The sequence below is a fragment of the Gavialis gangeticus genome, unplaced genomic scaffold (genome assembly GCF_001723915.1).
Source record: "Gavialis gangeticus isolate Ggan-Ray unplaced genomic scaffold, GavGan_comp1, whole genome shotgun sequence".
Classification (NCBI taxonomy): domain Eukaryota; kingdom Metazoa; phylum Chordata; order Crocodylia; family Gavialidae; genus Gavialis; species Gavialis gangeticus.
Genome location: NW_017729006.1, coordinates 38,559,566 through 38,575,602, shown reverse-complemented (window position 1 = coordinate 38,575,602; position 16,037 = coordinate 38,559,566). Strand labels below are relative to the sequence as shown.

The following is a 16,037-nucleotide window of genomic DNA, read 5'->3' as shown; positions in this document are numbered from 1 at the left end:
TCCAATCTCTGATCCTCACCCCTCTGACTTCTGTCTCATTTCTCCCTCTCCTGCTTCTGGCTCACTGCCATCTCCAACACCTGTCCTGAGCTCCTCTCCACCTCCAAACCCCCGTTTCTTTGCCACTGTTTTATCCCCTCTGCCTTTTCCTTTTCTCCTGAGCAACTAGGTTTCTGCCTTAGTTTCTTTCCCAGCTGTCTCCTCCTTGCCACCACTTATCTGCCCCCTTCCCCCCCAATATCTCAGCTGTCTGCCTCAGTTTCCAGCTCCAGTCTACCTTAAGTAAACCCAAGCCTCAGTTCCTCAGCCAGCTTCTCTGTAGTCTACTGGTTCTAATCCTGGTTCTGGCAACTTTCACTCCCTACACTTTAATTCTCTCTCTCCTGAACTGTATCCCAAATATGCCAAGCACACACATACACACTGTACCATCCAAGTTAGGAACTTACCTGTGTGTATGTGTAGGTGGGTTGTATGCATGTGAACTGGTGAGTGTGTGTGTGTTTGTATATATATATGGCATTGTGTACATGATATACGAATTAGTGATCTGTGTCTAACTTTTGGGGTCTATAATGTATGTGCTTGAATTGGTGATAGGTATGCCTGTGCCTAGGCTGGTATGGATGTGTATGTGCCTGAGCTGGTAGTGTGTGTGTGTGTATGGACCTAATTAATTTGTGTGTTTGTATATGTGCAATTGTGTCACACCCTCCTTTCTAACAGAGCAATATTGAGATCCTGAGAGTTGGTCTGACCCCACAGGGCAACAATTATACATGTTCAAACCAGAATTTGGGGAATCAAGTGGGAAACAAGTTGTTTTATTGTTACAATGTGACAGACACTAAGTTGAACTGTTCCTTCTTTTGACTACAACATAGACAAAGCATTACTGAATCTTCACATGCACATGCACAGGAAACAAAGGAAAATCAATGTTAATTTCATCAAGTTGGAACAGTTTCACAAAACAAGTTTGGATTTTTAAAGAACATTGTTACAAATATTTTAGAAAAAACAAATTAATTTTGGGATTAGGAACAGAAATGTCGTTCACACCTCATGCTACAATTAGCAGAAACAGAAGCAAGAGCTCACAAAAACATCTCTATTTGTTAAAAAATTTTACAATCCTACATTCAAACATCTGAGGCATGCATACCCTTTTATTTTTTTAATACAATGCATTTCTTTTATTTTATAGTTCCTTAGAGTTCTTATTTTACATAATTAACTGTGCTAAGAATGTATATTCTTATCTTCCACAATCAAGCTTGGTCTATTCAAGCTTCACAAGGATAGATATTAAAAAATATTCTTCTTATTATTATTATTTTATTAATGTTAAGCTTCTACAACTCATAACACAGTTGACTGGATGAAAACTGAAGTATACCTTTCCCATTAAATGCTCCAAACTGGATCCCAATATGGGTATCCTGGCTCTTTAGGACAATAATTAGATGCATGGAAAGGCATGTTTTTACTGGGAAAATACAAATTAAGAAATATATTAATTGTCATGGCTCTGTGAACATAATATTGAATGTGCCTTCATTTTCAGTATGGACAAGGGAAGTCTTGTTTAAAAATGCATTACTTAGTGGTTAATACTCTCACCTCTGTACTTTTCAAATCTAATCGTATTGTTAACCATGCTTTTTGTTGTGTTTTTTTTAATGTTTCCACCTCCTTTTCATACTACATTAAAGATTCTGTTAATTACTGTATTTATTCAAATATTTCCCTTTTCAGTGCAAATGTACCTGCTCATGGTCAGCAGGGGAGTGAAAAGGTACACAGTTCAATGAACGTGATCTGACCAACTCTAAGATCCTGCTTTCTCCAAGTTCATGGAGTAGATGTTAAAGCAGCCTTTGAAACAGCTAGGCTTTCTGTCATCTAAGAGAGAAAGAAAGATCATGCTTTGATATTAGAGGGATGGATAAAAGGAAAGAAGAAATATGCCAACCAGATTGCCCGTATCTATACTCATACGGGCAAATAAAACATTGCCCATATCTATACTCATCATATATGAGAAAAACTCTTATTCATTTGCAAATGACTGCATAACTCACGTGATCAAAATAAAATATGGCAAAGGACAAGAGCAAAAGTTATAAAAGGAAACACCAATTTCAATTCTCCTTTGTCTTACTCAAAACATTCTTTAAAGGATTTCATTAACCTACAACATGGTATTTTGACATTTGGAACTGAAATCCACACAGTAAAACACTTTAAAAAATAAAGATCTCAAAATCCACTACATACCTGATGAGATGTCTATTCTGTTCTTCTTGACTTGGGTGACATTGACGTGAACACTGACTTTGCCTTCAGTCAAGTCAATCTCGACATTACCCAGTCTGTCAGCAAAGTTGCTGAAGAGAAGAAGTCCGTTTGGGTTCCAGGTTCTGAACTGGAAACTGACTGAAAACAGATCCTGACTTGGGCGACCAGGAACCTCCAGGTAACTAGTAGCATTGAAAAAGACAGGCACCGTATGTGGTTCCACACAGGAAAAACTTAAATTTCCCTAAATAAAAACACAAAAAGTGAAAGCCATAAGTAAAACAATAATAAGACTCTTCTAAATTATAAATACTTCTAAAAAAGAAGTGGACTTTCAAAGTCTAAGCTTCATTCTATTTTGTAACCCCAGTGAATTTAAGAGAAATTGTATTCAAAGATCAAACATCATCATCACCATATTGCCTTGAGGCTCACACCAAAACAGCACTCTAATTGCACTGGTCATTCTCTCAGTATGGGGTAAAAGAAGCCTTTGACCTGACAAGATACATTTTAATTAGGCAAGACGGACAGAATTTGGGAGTTGGAAAATATTACTGGTTCCAGTTTACAAATGTTCAAATGAGGATCAAAGGGCTTGCTTCTTGTCACTAAGGAAAACTGTGAAAGCTGAGGAACAAAGTTTTCTTCAAATATAAAATATGACCCTCTGAGCATCAGATTTAAAAGCATCTAAAGTAGCTTTTGGATATAAGATTGTATTGTAGTGTAATAGACTGACTTCTCTGTTATGTTTTCTGATGGATAATTCTGGATAAGTTAGTACTTTACTTCACAAAGCTGAGGGATTTAAGAGTGACAGCTCATGAACTATTCCTAATGGTTGTGGTTAGCTGATCACTTTCTCTGTATATAAGCAGTCTCAAGCTGCACTCTACTCTTAGCCCCCAGTGTAAATCTGGGTAACTACTGACTTCAGTAGTTAGAAATGACTTTCATGATTGTAAATAAAATTATGAGTGAGTCTGTGAAAGACCTTAAATAATCTAAGGTCTTGTGTAATTTCTCATAAAACCTTTTACTGAAGGGTAGCACCACAAAAAAGAAAATAATTATTTCTCTTAGTTATAGCACTTGAAAATCTACTAACAGCCACTAATGCATTATGTTCTTTTCAGCAGAGCTATGAACTACATTGGAGCTGTTCCAATATAGCAAAGCAACAACATGACATCCTGTAGGTCTCATACACATGTTACACCTAACGCATGATTAACCAGTTTAACATGCATTGATGATCACCCAGCCACATGTTCAATCAATTAATGGCATGATAAAAAGCTACAAGGTAATTCCACAATATGTATGTAATAATTCTGTAGCTGCTTCCTATCATACCGTAAATTGAATATGTGGCCAGGGCCCCTGTGGCTGGCAGCCCCATCAGCTGATTGGAGCTCCCAGCTAGGGGTGTGGAGGGAGGGTCAAAGTGTACTGCTGAGCCTGGGAGCTCCTAGCTGACAGGGCTCCCAGACACACTTCCAGCTGCTGTCATCTCCCAGATCAGGGTCATTCCCCATCACCTAAGGAGGCTCCCAGCTGTAGCAGCTTGCTTCTTGCCAGTGTATGGGGAACCCAGGATTGGGTTCCCCCTGCACTAGCAATAAGGCATGATGGGATCTGATTTGTGATCCACAATTATGCCTCCTGCCATGCATGTGTGGCATGGCAGGAGGTGCTATTGTGTGGATCATGTGTTAGAGCCCCTCGTGCCTTTACCTACATGTGCAGAGGGGCCTGTAGTCATATATCACAAGACAAGTTGGACCTACATCCTTTGGCTTGTCCTCTTGGTCTTTTCCCTGGCAAACACTGACCATGGGATAAGCAAAACTTCCCTTATTTCTGCTTTTTCAATGCCAAATGTAAATTAAAAAGTAAACAGGCCCCTGGCATTTAATTACCATTGGAACTGTCTGCCCAATTGGAATAGTATAGTTTCCATAAATGCATTCTACATATCAAACGCTACTTTGCATATAGTGCAAGAAAATCATATTGCCCAACATCCTACCTCTAGAGGGCAGTAAAACATATTAGTATCTTAAGTATTTAGCCATCAGCTGGTGAGAATGGTGGAGAGAGAGAAGTTAACTATGTGAAACCCTGAACTTAATAAAAGTGTTTATGTTAAACATGTAAAAGATTTGTATCTGTCTTTATAATAATCCCAGTAATACAACAATGTCCTTTTAAAACACATTTGCAGTGTCCACTGAACTGTTAAAAATTTAGTGGCCTTCTAAGTTGAAGAGTTATACAAATTTGTTTTTTTACTAACACTGTGAACGAAAAACACGGTAATCACTTTACTGGAAAAGGCAAATGACTTTCTTAAATATTTTCTGACAAGACTTTTGCAGTCATTGTGGATTTTTGTGGAGATGTCCTTTCAAGTTTTTAACTGACAGACTAAAGATGTTTAAATGTGAGGTTACACATTACAAATAGACTACAGTAATGGCACTTAAAAAGCCAGTGTTCATACATTAAGGTTCCTTAACAAGTGTAACACTATTTCAGGTGGGGATTAGCTTTAAATCTTGCTACCTAGCTCAAATTGAGGGAGAAACAAGTGGGAGGGGGCATGGTGGTAGGGGGCATAGGGTGAGGAGTTGGGTGGGAAGCTGCCAGGAGGCTGTGGGAGGGTGAAGATTAGCAGCTCCCTGTGTGTCTGACAACACCACGCTGCCACTACCAGGCCCCTCAACTGGCTAACAGCTCTCCATGGAGGAAGAGGGGGAATCAAGGGGAGGGGGCAAGGGTGGCAAAAAAGCTCCTGGACTGCTGTGTCAACATTGACATTTCTGCACTGAGTCAAATCCAGCAAACAGGAGATGTGCATCTCAAAGAACAAGGAGATGGCTATACCTTCTTCTGAAAGGGTAAACAGGAAGGAAAACACTGACTTCACAGTTTATTCTTTCCCATTGAGTTGTCTTATGAGTTCATTCTTAAAGAGGTCCCTATCAGAATTAATAAGTGCCTCATGACTCTCTGTCTCAAATTGTCAGGGAGCCAATATGTCACTGCTATCATTACATATATCCCGACGCTTGACATCACCAATGAAACCAAGGAATAATTCTATGCCAACTTTGACCACAGCCTTTCTGATTTTCCAGAATGAGACAGGCTTGTTCCGCTAAGTCATTTCAATGCCAAAGTCAGGAAGGACTACAACCTCTGGAACTGAATTATTGGCAAGAAAGGAGTGAGAAAGGCTAACTCCAATGACATCTTTCTCTTGCCCAAATGTGCAGAACATGGACTCACCATCACCAACACCAACATCCTGTTTCACAGAAATACAGGTAGAAGACATCATGGCAACACCCATGGTGTAAGCATTGGCACTTGATTGACTACACGATTGTCCATGCCAAGGACAGCAAAGATGTCCACATCATCCAAGCAATGCTGGCACCTGCAATTGCTGGACTGATCACTGACTCGTCTGCTCAGTTATGTCACACAAATAATGGCTGCAGTACAATCAATTCCAAGGGAAGGTCAACATTGAAGGACTCAAGGATCTAAACAGACAAGACCTCTTCCATCAGTGCTTCAATGAAAAACTGGTGAATTCAAATCAACAACAACAGAAGACTATCAGCAGTGCTTGGGGTGCCTTTAAGTCCACCATCATCAGTGCCTGTGAAGAGACACTTGCATTCTCTACCAGGAAACAGCAAGATTGGTTTGATGAGCATGACCAGGAAATCCAAGAGTTGATTGACCAGAAGTAGAAGGCCTGTTGTGATTGGCAGAACAACACTGACAGCAAGCAAAAGAAACTGAATCAGCAAGAAGCCAAGGAAGAGGTCTAATGGAGGACCCTTAACATGAAGAACAGAGAGTGGGAAGACAAGGTGAAGGAGATTCAACATTTCACTAAAATCCATAATATCCATGGTTTTTTGGTGCCACCAAAGCCACCTATGGTCTGAGCTCTCAGGGACCAAACCCCTTGAAACCTAAGGATGGAAGATGGCTGATCAAGGAAAGGAGTGCTATCAACACCAGTTGAAAGGAACATTCTGAAGACCTTTCCAATCAAGTCTCTATTGTTGACAAGAGAGTTCTCAATTCTATCCCACAACACCCAGTTAGAGACAATCTCAGAATCCTTCCAACCCTTAATGAGGTGAGGAAAACGATCTAGCAGATGAACAATGCCAAGACATCTAGAGCAGATGGAATCCCTGCCAAAATCTTCAAGCAGGTGGGATAGGAACTTACATCACAGCTCCATGCCCTCATCTTAAGGCATAGATGAGGAAATCCCAGATGACCTCAGGAGTGCCATGATCATGACTATCTTCAACAAAGGAGACAAATCTGACTGAAAATTACAGAGGGATTGCCTTGCTTTCCACCACAGGAAAGATCATTGCAAGAACTCTCCTGAACCATCTCTTTCCATTTGCTGAAGAGCTCCTCCCGGAATTGCAGTGTGGATTTAGGGCATCAAGAGGCTCAACTGACATGATTTTCACTGCTCACCAGCTGTAGGAAAAATGCCGGGAACAACATAAATCTCTCTATATGGTCTTCTTTGACCTCATGAAACCCTTACACACTCAACTGAGAAGCACTGTGGAAGATCCTTCTGAAGTACAGATGCCTATCTGAATTCATCACAATTCTTCACCTGCCCCATTACAGTATTCAAGTGGTGGTTCCCAGTAATGGATCTATCACAGATCACTTTGAGGTTAAGGAGTTAAGCAAAGCTGTGCCATTGCACCAATATTCCTTACTGTGATGTTACATCCGACCATCAATTCAGTGGAGCTAAGCTACTGAATGGATGGTAAACTGCTTAATCTCAGCTGACCAGGCCAAAACCAAGACTAACCCAACCTCAACCACTGGGCTCAGGTACGCTGATAATGCTGTAGTGTGTGCTCACTTGGAAGTAGACATCTTTACTGAGGTATAAAAGAAAATAGGACTGATGCTTAACATTCAGAAGACTAAGGTCTTCCATCAACAAGCTCTTAATGTTTCTCTCTGATTCAGGGGACAGTTGCTTGTGTAACTCACATTAATGATAATATAAATGAATGCATGCCAATCTTTTACACATCAATGAGATAATGTATCCTATAATTCCATAAATAATTTATTCAGTAAGCAGCCTTGAATTCTAGACTATAATTACCTTCATGTCTCTCACTGAGCCAAACTGATTTTTCCCCCCTACTGAGATATTCAACTTAAACTAAACTGTATTATCATCTCCTTCCATGACTGTACTTCACCAGGAAACTACTCTTAAGTAAAGCCCATTGCATCCAGATTGCCCACCAGGGCCAGGCAAAGCATTAGAACTAATCTGTATACTGTCATATAAAATGGATCCTACCATTCAAAGAAAAATGGACCATTTCCTATGGACTGGGTTTAGAATCAATTGCTGAATTAGTCATTTAACACTGAAGTTAGACATTCAAATGTGTATTTTGCTTTATGTTCAGATGCTTGGTCTTGTAGAATTATTATGAGTTGCAGAGTTAGTAACAGAATTATAGAAGGTTAATAATTGAAGTTTCTCAAGTTACCCAGCTCAGGCTTTGCATTATGATCTATACCCTAGGCTGCAAATTAGTTCTAAGTTTACCTTTTATGAGTCAATTTTCCCTACTCACTTTCAGAAGTCGCTTCTGCTGGGAAAACTGCTTTTTTTAAAAAGCCTTTCCTAATTAACAGAACTAGAGAGGAAATGCGTAACTCCCAAAAGAGGGGTAAGAGGTTTATTAGAACTATACTACTTGTAACTCAGACTTGGATTGGACTGTAAAACTATATCCCAGTGCTAATGTTTTATCATATTTTGGTTCATTATTTTCCTAAAAATAGACTTGTACTCATTTTCAAGCTTAACACAGGTTAGTCTGAAGCAAATTATTTAACATAACACTCCCTTTCTCTTATAATTTCCTTCTCCTTAGGTTAATGTATAAATTCATCTTTAAATAAGGGAAAGATATTATGTGACTGAAGCTAAATGAGCAGCTGCAGAAGTGGGTTCAGTAGGCACTTACTTACCTGGGGAAGGGGGAAATGGTAGAAAGGGCTTATCTGGGGTCATATTCCTTACCCTCAACACTCTCCATCCCTGGTAATGTGTAAGGGAGAGTCCCATTCTAAAGAGTCTAACACCCCCATGCCAGCCCGATTGTGCCCTTCAATGTGGCTTTGGGTAACAAAACTTCCCCAAAGAAACTGAAGTGACTACAGAGGAGATGCAAGCTGATACTGCAGACACTAACAGTATTTTGTACAGGTTTGATGAGACTTTCTCTGCACTATTCAAACTGTTTGCTCCACTGCCTCCAATCTGTTGTGTAGAGACAACTTGACCAAGGTAATAAACTCCATTTAGACTTCTTCATAAAATTGTTTTCAAGTCAGCAAAAGGTACAGACAGACCAACAGTATTAAAAATATATCTGGGAACCCTAAGGAGTGTGGGGTCAGAAATGAATGAGCCAAAGCTGATATTCTAAAAATTAAGCCTTGCCAGTAGATAAAATAATGTGGGCCAATTTTGAGGGCTCATAATTTGACACTTATGTCAGAAGAATAAGTTGGTTAAAAAGAGCAAATCTTACCTTTATGGCTGCTACCCCCTAATGGTCTCTTTGGATTTACTAGCATGTCATTGGATTTTAATTACTCCGATCCTAAGAGACAGAACTAGAGAGGGGAACATGGATGGCATTGCCATCTCCACCAACTTCAGTTAAGCATGAACACTAATTGCAATTGTTTTCCCATTCTCACCACTTCCCTCTTGCATCATTTTACTTTAGTTCTTATATCCCCCACCCCCCTCTGGGACCAGAAAGCCATGTAACACCAAACAGACCCTAGGGCAAATTTGTGAGGTCTGAATATGTCCAATAATGTATAATTAGTGATGGCTAGAAAATAGTATTTAGAGATTTGTGTTAGGAATTGGCTTGTAGGTCCAGTAGATATGCATTAGAACAATGGCTCAGGGGGACGGCAAGGGTTAATTACTTTTTAAAAGCCTGTTTGTAACAAAGTTTCATTGTCTCAGTCTTCAAAGCCCACTGTGTCTGGACCTTGCAGACAATCAGGCTGGGGAAATTGAAACCATGTACCACTGTTTCCTGAAAGCCTATAACAGAGATAAGGTGGCATTAGGTCACAGTGACCAGCTTCAGAATCCCTGGGATTTCTGGTTTTGGTGTACAGACCAAATTAGGAGGCCAGGCATGCCCAAATTAAGACACTGGTAAATGACCAAAGTAAGATTTATTGATGTGATGGGTTTCTTGGAGCAAAGGAATATTCTGACAGAATAGAACATGGACTCTATGATGACCACAGGGAGATGGGAGGTGGGCCTCTGCCCCTGACCTCCAAGGCTGCTGACATCAGACATTCAAGAAAGAACCTGAGGGTGATGCTCATGTACTGACCAGGCATACCTTTCTTCTGTAAACCCTAGGAGTAGTAGGTATAGAATCAGGTTTGGCAGGGGGTGGGGATGTGGAGAGGGGGGCATGTATTTTGTTTGCCTTGCCTGCATTACTCTTATCTGCTGTCACTAAGTATCAATTTGCCTATCAAATGGAAGAAGTCATGGTCAGTCTGAGGGTTTGGGTCCTATCTGGGTCATAAATCTAGTGCCAACAGTTAGTGCTTATCTTCCTTTGTCATTGAAGTTTCAAATAAAAGTCAGTACCAAAGACAGAAGCTGCCTTGTCTATCTTTGCTGGTATTTTCCTGATCTTGTTTTGTCTTGAAAGAAACAGGATCACACTTCAAAAGCAGCACCTGCAGGAGCTCTAGCCCCTCTCAACTAATTTGTTGTCTTTTCACTACAAGGGGACAGTTATTATCTTTAATTTTATTTGAAAGATTTTCAGACACAGGGGCAGAGGGGGAAAGGATAGACCAATGGAGTTTCTAATTAAAAAAAAAAACTGTGTCAAAAGTGAAAGCTGTATACAAGGTGAATCTCTACTCTACTAACTGCCAAATTAAATAATTACATTTCAAATGCTTTAGCTATTTTTATTCCATGTCTTTATTAAAAGGTTAAAAATAAATATTCTTAATGATGACCTCATACTCTGGGACTATGCAGGCTGAGGTCTCTGTACTCAAAAGGTTGAACCTATAGTCACAGAAAGAAAAGAGACTAGAAGGGACCTCATGATATCATCTATTTCAGACCCCTGGTTAAGGCAAGTTCATTCATGGCAGGATCATTTCTGCCACCCAAATCACCCTACTCAAGGGTCCATCTAAACTGCTCTTGAAAACTTCCAGGGATGGTGATTATTGCAAATTCTCTAGGTAATCTATTCAGTGCTTGACCACTGCTGGAGTCCAAAAGTTCTTCATAATTTCCAGTCTAAATTTATTCTGCTGCTGACTGAGGCCATTTGTCCTAGTTCTGATCCCCATGGAGACATAGTCTGCTTCCATCCCCTTTAGAATCACCCTTCAGGTGTGGGAAGATTTATCAAATCCTGCTTCAGTCTTCTCCTGCCCAAACTAAATAATTCAACTCCCTTTAGTCTTTCCCTGTAAATCATGTTTCCTAGGCCTTTATCTTAACTTCATTCCATATTCACCTCCCAATATCTACTTCTTTTATTTTACCACTAATCCCTCCTAACTTTCACCCCTTCTCTTCTTCCAAAATATAAAAGTGGAACTCTCATGACACTCTCTGCTGGACTCTTTCCCATGTGTCTATACTGGGGGCATCACACTTACTTGGGACCTACAGTAGGATCCAGACTGTGAGGCTCCTCATGAGCTGGAGCCAGCCTGGGGTACAGAGATGACTACCATAGTGGCAGCCAGTCCAAACACAATATGTCAAGAGGTGGCAACAGTGGGTCTACAGGCAGAGCAAGGCCTAGTCATGAGACTCCAAGCAGCCATAGATGTCCAGGAGTGGTAGGGTAGCTACAGGTAGGGTTTTGGCAGCAGTGAGCATAGAGAAGCACAAGGGTTCAGGGGCAGCAGTAGGTCAGGGAAAGGAGTCCAGCAATGGCTGAGAGGTTCAGGGATGTAATGAGGGTTCAGAAACAACTGTAATTGTGAGCCAAGCTTGGTTCCAATGGCCATAGCCAGGAGGGCAGAAGGGCCCCAGCTTCAGTGGCAGGCCACACCCCACGACTTCTGGTAGCTCACCAGGATGGATAAATTCTGGGGGCTGTATCTGTGTTGCACGGCAAATGTGCCTTCTCCTTTAAAGACAGAAACTGCCTAGAGAGAGGGCCCTAGGTGCCAGGCAGAAACACCACAGGTGCAGGTTGCTGTGGCAATAGGTCAACAAAGGAATTAGCCTGCACCAGGTCAGCTGACTGGAAGAAGGCAGAGTCCTGGGTACATATAAACCCCAGGGCTGGGACTAGAGAGTTAGTTCTCCAGCAGCAGTCAAGGGGGGAGGAGCTGTCATAGAGGAAGCTATTTGGAGATGTTTGACTGCCTGTTCTGATGCTGGTAGGATTAAGAGGCTATAGGAGCTCATAAGTGCTGGTGGGGAGGAGGCCCATTAGACTGAGAGAAGCTTGCCTTCTTAAAAGGGATAAAGTGTGGACCCTATGTTATTATTGTGTTGTGGCCCAGGAGCTTGTGCTTTCTGTTGTTATTTAAACTGGTGTACTAGGCAGAAGCTATTGGTGAGGAGGTGGCCTCATTGAGGCACACTACATTGTGGAGACCCCAGCACCAGAGAAGTCATGGAGACAGGGATGAAGAGGGCCCAGTGTCAGAGAGGGTGTGAAGACAGGAGGCCGAGCTAGATGGAGGTCTCATAAAAAGGGATAACATTTAATTGCCACCTGTGAGGCATGTGGCATGATAAGGGGAAGGTTTCGGAGCTGCACATCTAGCCCACAAGGCTTGTTGTTATTCCCCTGAGTGTGGGACCAAGTAAGGGGTCCAACAACCCACAGGGTTTAGAGAAGTCTGTCAGGACTGTGACTGAGCAGCAGCTTGAGGGTAGCCTCCCAATTCATAATTTATACCAGCAAGACATGGCAGGAGAGATTAGTAGGGACCCATAAGGGGGAGCCGGCATGGTCACGGTGCCCTAGGGACGTCACAGCCATCCCTGGGGAGGCCATATTGTGACAATCTGACCAGCGGACTGTATGTTTGAAACCTCTGGTCTACATTTTACTTCAATTCTGGGGCTCAAAACTAGACACAACACAACAGATGAGGCCAGTGCTGAGCAGAGTGAAAGAATTGCTTCTCTTCATTTGTAAGTGACACTCCTGTTATTACAGCCCAGTATGCTGTTAGCTTTATTTTTCATCTCAAGAGCACACTTTTGGCTCATCTGTTTAATGCTAACCAGTGACGGTAATTTTAAAACCTTAGACTCCTCCGGCCCCATTTATTGCATTAAAATTTACACAGCAAACCTGCCCCTTACAGCTTCTTTATCTTAACTTCATTCCATATTCATCTCCCCATATCTACTTCTTTTCTTCTACCACTAATCCCTCCTAACTAACCCTCACCCCTTCTCTTCCTCCAAAATATAAAAGTGGAACTCTCATGACACTTCTCACCTTCACAGCAATCACTTCACTTTTCCCTACCATTTATCTGCATTGTCTCATTAAATCACAAACTCTTTAGGGATGAGCCTATCCACTTCTATGTTTGTACAGCACCTACAATCAGGGGTCATGGATCCTGGTCAGTGCCTAGGCACTCCCACAGTAAACTTGATTAACAATCTTAATGTTAAAATGGCCACATTTCTCAAGTTAAAACAAGCTCAGAACTAAAAGTAAATACATCTGAGTAAGAAACAAGCAACCATGTGAATTTAATTAGAGCAAAACTCATTTTGTCTTGCAGAGGTGAGAAAGTGTAAGCAGTTCTATTGAAAATGAAGATCATTTATATTTCTGTAGCCAGTCTTAGAACTGGAAGTGAACAAAACCAAAAAATTAAACCTAACTATAGTAGCCTCTTCATGAAGCCCTGGTGCATTACTAGCATGACAACTGTGGATCTTGCTGTTGTGTCAGGGGTTCTCTCTTCCTCCAAATGAGAAATGGTGGGGGGGACTATATTCTGAAAATCTTGAACATATTTTTTATATAAGCTGTGTTGTTTTACTCCTTGTCATGTCTGGTCAGGAAAGTTAAAATTTCATATATCTGGAAAAAAGGAGCGTCTGTTTAATCAGAACTCAGTGTTATTTAGAGGATTTTACCCCACTATGGCAGGAAATTTACAATGACTATGGAGAAATGTTGAGGATTGAGGATTTAGTGTCTTGTTTAAAAACCTTTATATTTAAAACTGAAGTTCACTTTTGGCATGTATAGCATTTTCAATATCTTTGAAAGCAATATTTGAAGAAAATTGTAGTAAATATAAAAAAGTTATAAGTTTTGAAATGTAATGGACTGTGGAAAATAATTACCATTTTTTTCCAGAGTTTTTAACATTTAAATTGGGAAATTCAAAGTTGTTATTCCCATAGTCATGTTCACTCAGCCATGTTGTTCATATACTGTTATTAGGTTCATTTATACTAACATTTTGCAAAGCAAAAATAAGTTAATTAAATGTTGTTTTACCATTTATTATTGGCACATATGTATGTGAATACATAGTGCATATGATAGTGTACAGTTATATTGCTGGCATACGTTTTTGATGGTTGCAATACAGTGAAGAGAGAAGCAACAAGCAATTGATTCTATGTTAGTAGGGACCAACATTTTTGGTACGCATGCCACAAAGCAAACCCCACACCCTCCCCAATCCTTTTTTCTGCCCAATCCATTTATATGTTTCCTGCTCTCTTTTCTTTGTTTTGTGCCTTATCTGCTGCTCTGCTTTGTGCCCCCTGCCCTATCTGTTGAGGTGTTGACTCCCTCCCTGATCTACTATGTGCCACTTTTGGCCTGCATGCCATAGGTTGGTCACCCCTGTTCTAGGTGATCCAAAACTCACAGTAAAACAGGAAAGACATAAATAATGTTTATCCTTCACCTGCCTACACATAAGATTTAGTTACCATGAGTATAGGGATTGGAGAAGGGAAAAAAATTAACGTATTACATGTATGTAATCTAAAAAATGATTTCAATAGCTTTTCTCCATTAAAAAGTGACAAGTTTTAAGTCTGATATCTTAGGGATTTTCAGAGTAAAGGTAAATGCTAGATCAAATGGAAAACCTACATTTTCCAATGGTATTCCCATTACTAACCCCCCAAAAATGTGATATATCAGACTTTAAAATTGTGACATTAATTCTTGAGCCAATGACAAATCTTGACCATGCTAGACTTCAGATGCATAGAATTTAAGAAGGAAAAAAAGGAAATATATATCCATAATGCTTAGGCTTTTAAGAATCTATTTGAAATTATAAATTAGGTTTAGGCAGACAATTTTTCCAACTATTTGAGTTGGTCCAATAAAAGATATCAGATGGAACCAAAGAACCTTGTCTGCCTATGTCCTCAGACCAATACAGTTACAACCTACACCCCTAAATGAGGCTTAGGAAGTTAGCGTAAGACCCAGAAGTAGACTGTGTGGGTTTGTAATGTATTATAAGGATATGCAATACAAATTTATCAAGTCAAATAACTGCAGTAGCTATTATGAACAGCAACTACACACATAGGTACACCATCAAATTAGCTTCCTTTGTTTGGCAAAAATGTTGATGGCCATTAAATAAAGTTCTTACCACATTAGATGGTTCCAATTTCTTCCTCTTTGCAAGATCAGTAATATTATTACCATTGTAGTTGATGCTTTCCATACAGCCTTTGAAATTTTTTCTGCTGTTTGAACTGGGTTTCCCAGAAAAAGGCATGCCACCAAAGGTTATCTATGAAAGCAAAAACAAAATTGTGTAATTGTAACTGAAATGAGATACATTACTTTCTAGAACCTCTTTAACATATTTTCTGTTGAAAAATTTGCTCTCTCAGAAGTTCAAATGTAGCAAATGAGATGTAGGTTTTTGGGTAATGGAAGTAGCTATTACATAAAGAATATAGAAATGCAGCTAGCCAAGTTTGAATTCGTAAATGCAAATATTCCCATTCAAGACAAGTGCCTGGTATTATTGCACTTGTCTAAATGGAAAATAGACACATGACCTTTTTATATGGCTCACACTGATTCACTGGCTCAGAAAGTACTGACTAAGAAATATTTCAAATAGTGAATGAAAAAGGGAAAATTATATCACTCCAGGATATTTGTAAAAAAAAAAAAAAAAAGAGTGAAATCAGTGAAATTATTTGAATTTATTTGCTCTGAATCATTCACTGAGTTCTAATTGTATAAATTAGGGGGAAAAAAAGTGATAGACATATAGGACAGCCCAGTGGATAACTATTTAGCAAAGGGATAGCTTTGGCAGCTGGAGGTTACAATGATACATTTGTAGCAGCATTAAAATTGTATCCACCTGAAGGGAGGGGAAGAGCTGCCCTACAGAAAGACGGGAGTGAGAAGAGAGAGAGAGAGTCTGTCTTAGTACAGACTCTGTATGCACTCATGGCAGTAAAGCTCTTTCGAAGGCAGCCATCTTTGAAGTAGGAAGAGTGACGTAACCCCAACAGGGGTTTTGAATTGGAGGGATGATAGCAAAAGCCTGGGACAAGTCATAGCCTGGGATTGGTTGAACGGGCTTTTTTAAAAAGGGGGAGCAGTTTTCCC

General features: G+C 40.2%; 1 protein-coding gene across 1 annotated transcript in view; it reads right to left on the bottom strand.

Moving 5' to 3' along the window:
• The window catches only part of CNTNAP2 (contactin associated protein-like 2), a 1,521,099-nt gene that overhangs the window by 1,103,329 nt on the left and 401,733 nt on the right, over positions 1-16,037 (bottom strand). Inside the window, exons 7-8 of the mRNA XM_019508724.1 lie at positions 15,055-15,198; positions 2,281-2,545 (exon numbers count right to left, since the gene is read on the bottom strand). Of these exons, the coding sequence (XP_019364269.1) occupies positions 2,281-2,545; positions 15,055-15,198 (409 nt within the window). The remainder of the gene's footprint in view (positions 1-2,280; positions 2,546-15,054; positions 15,199-16,037) is intronic.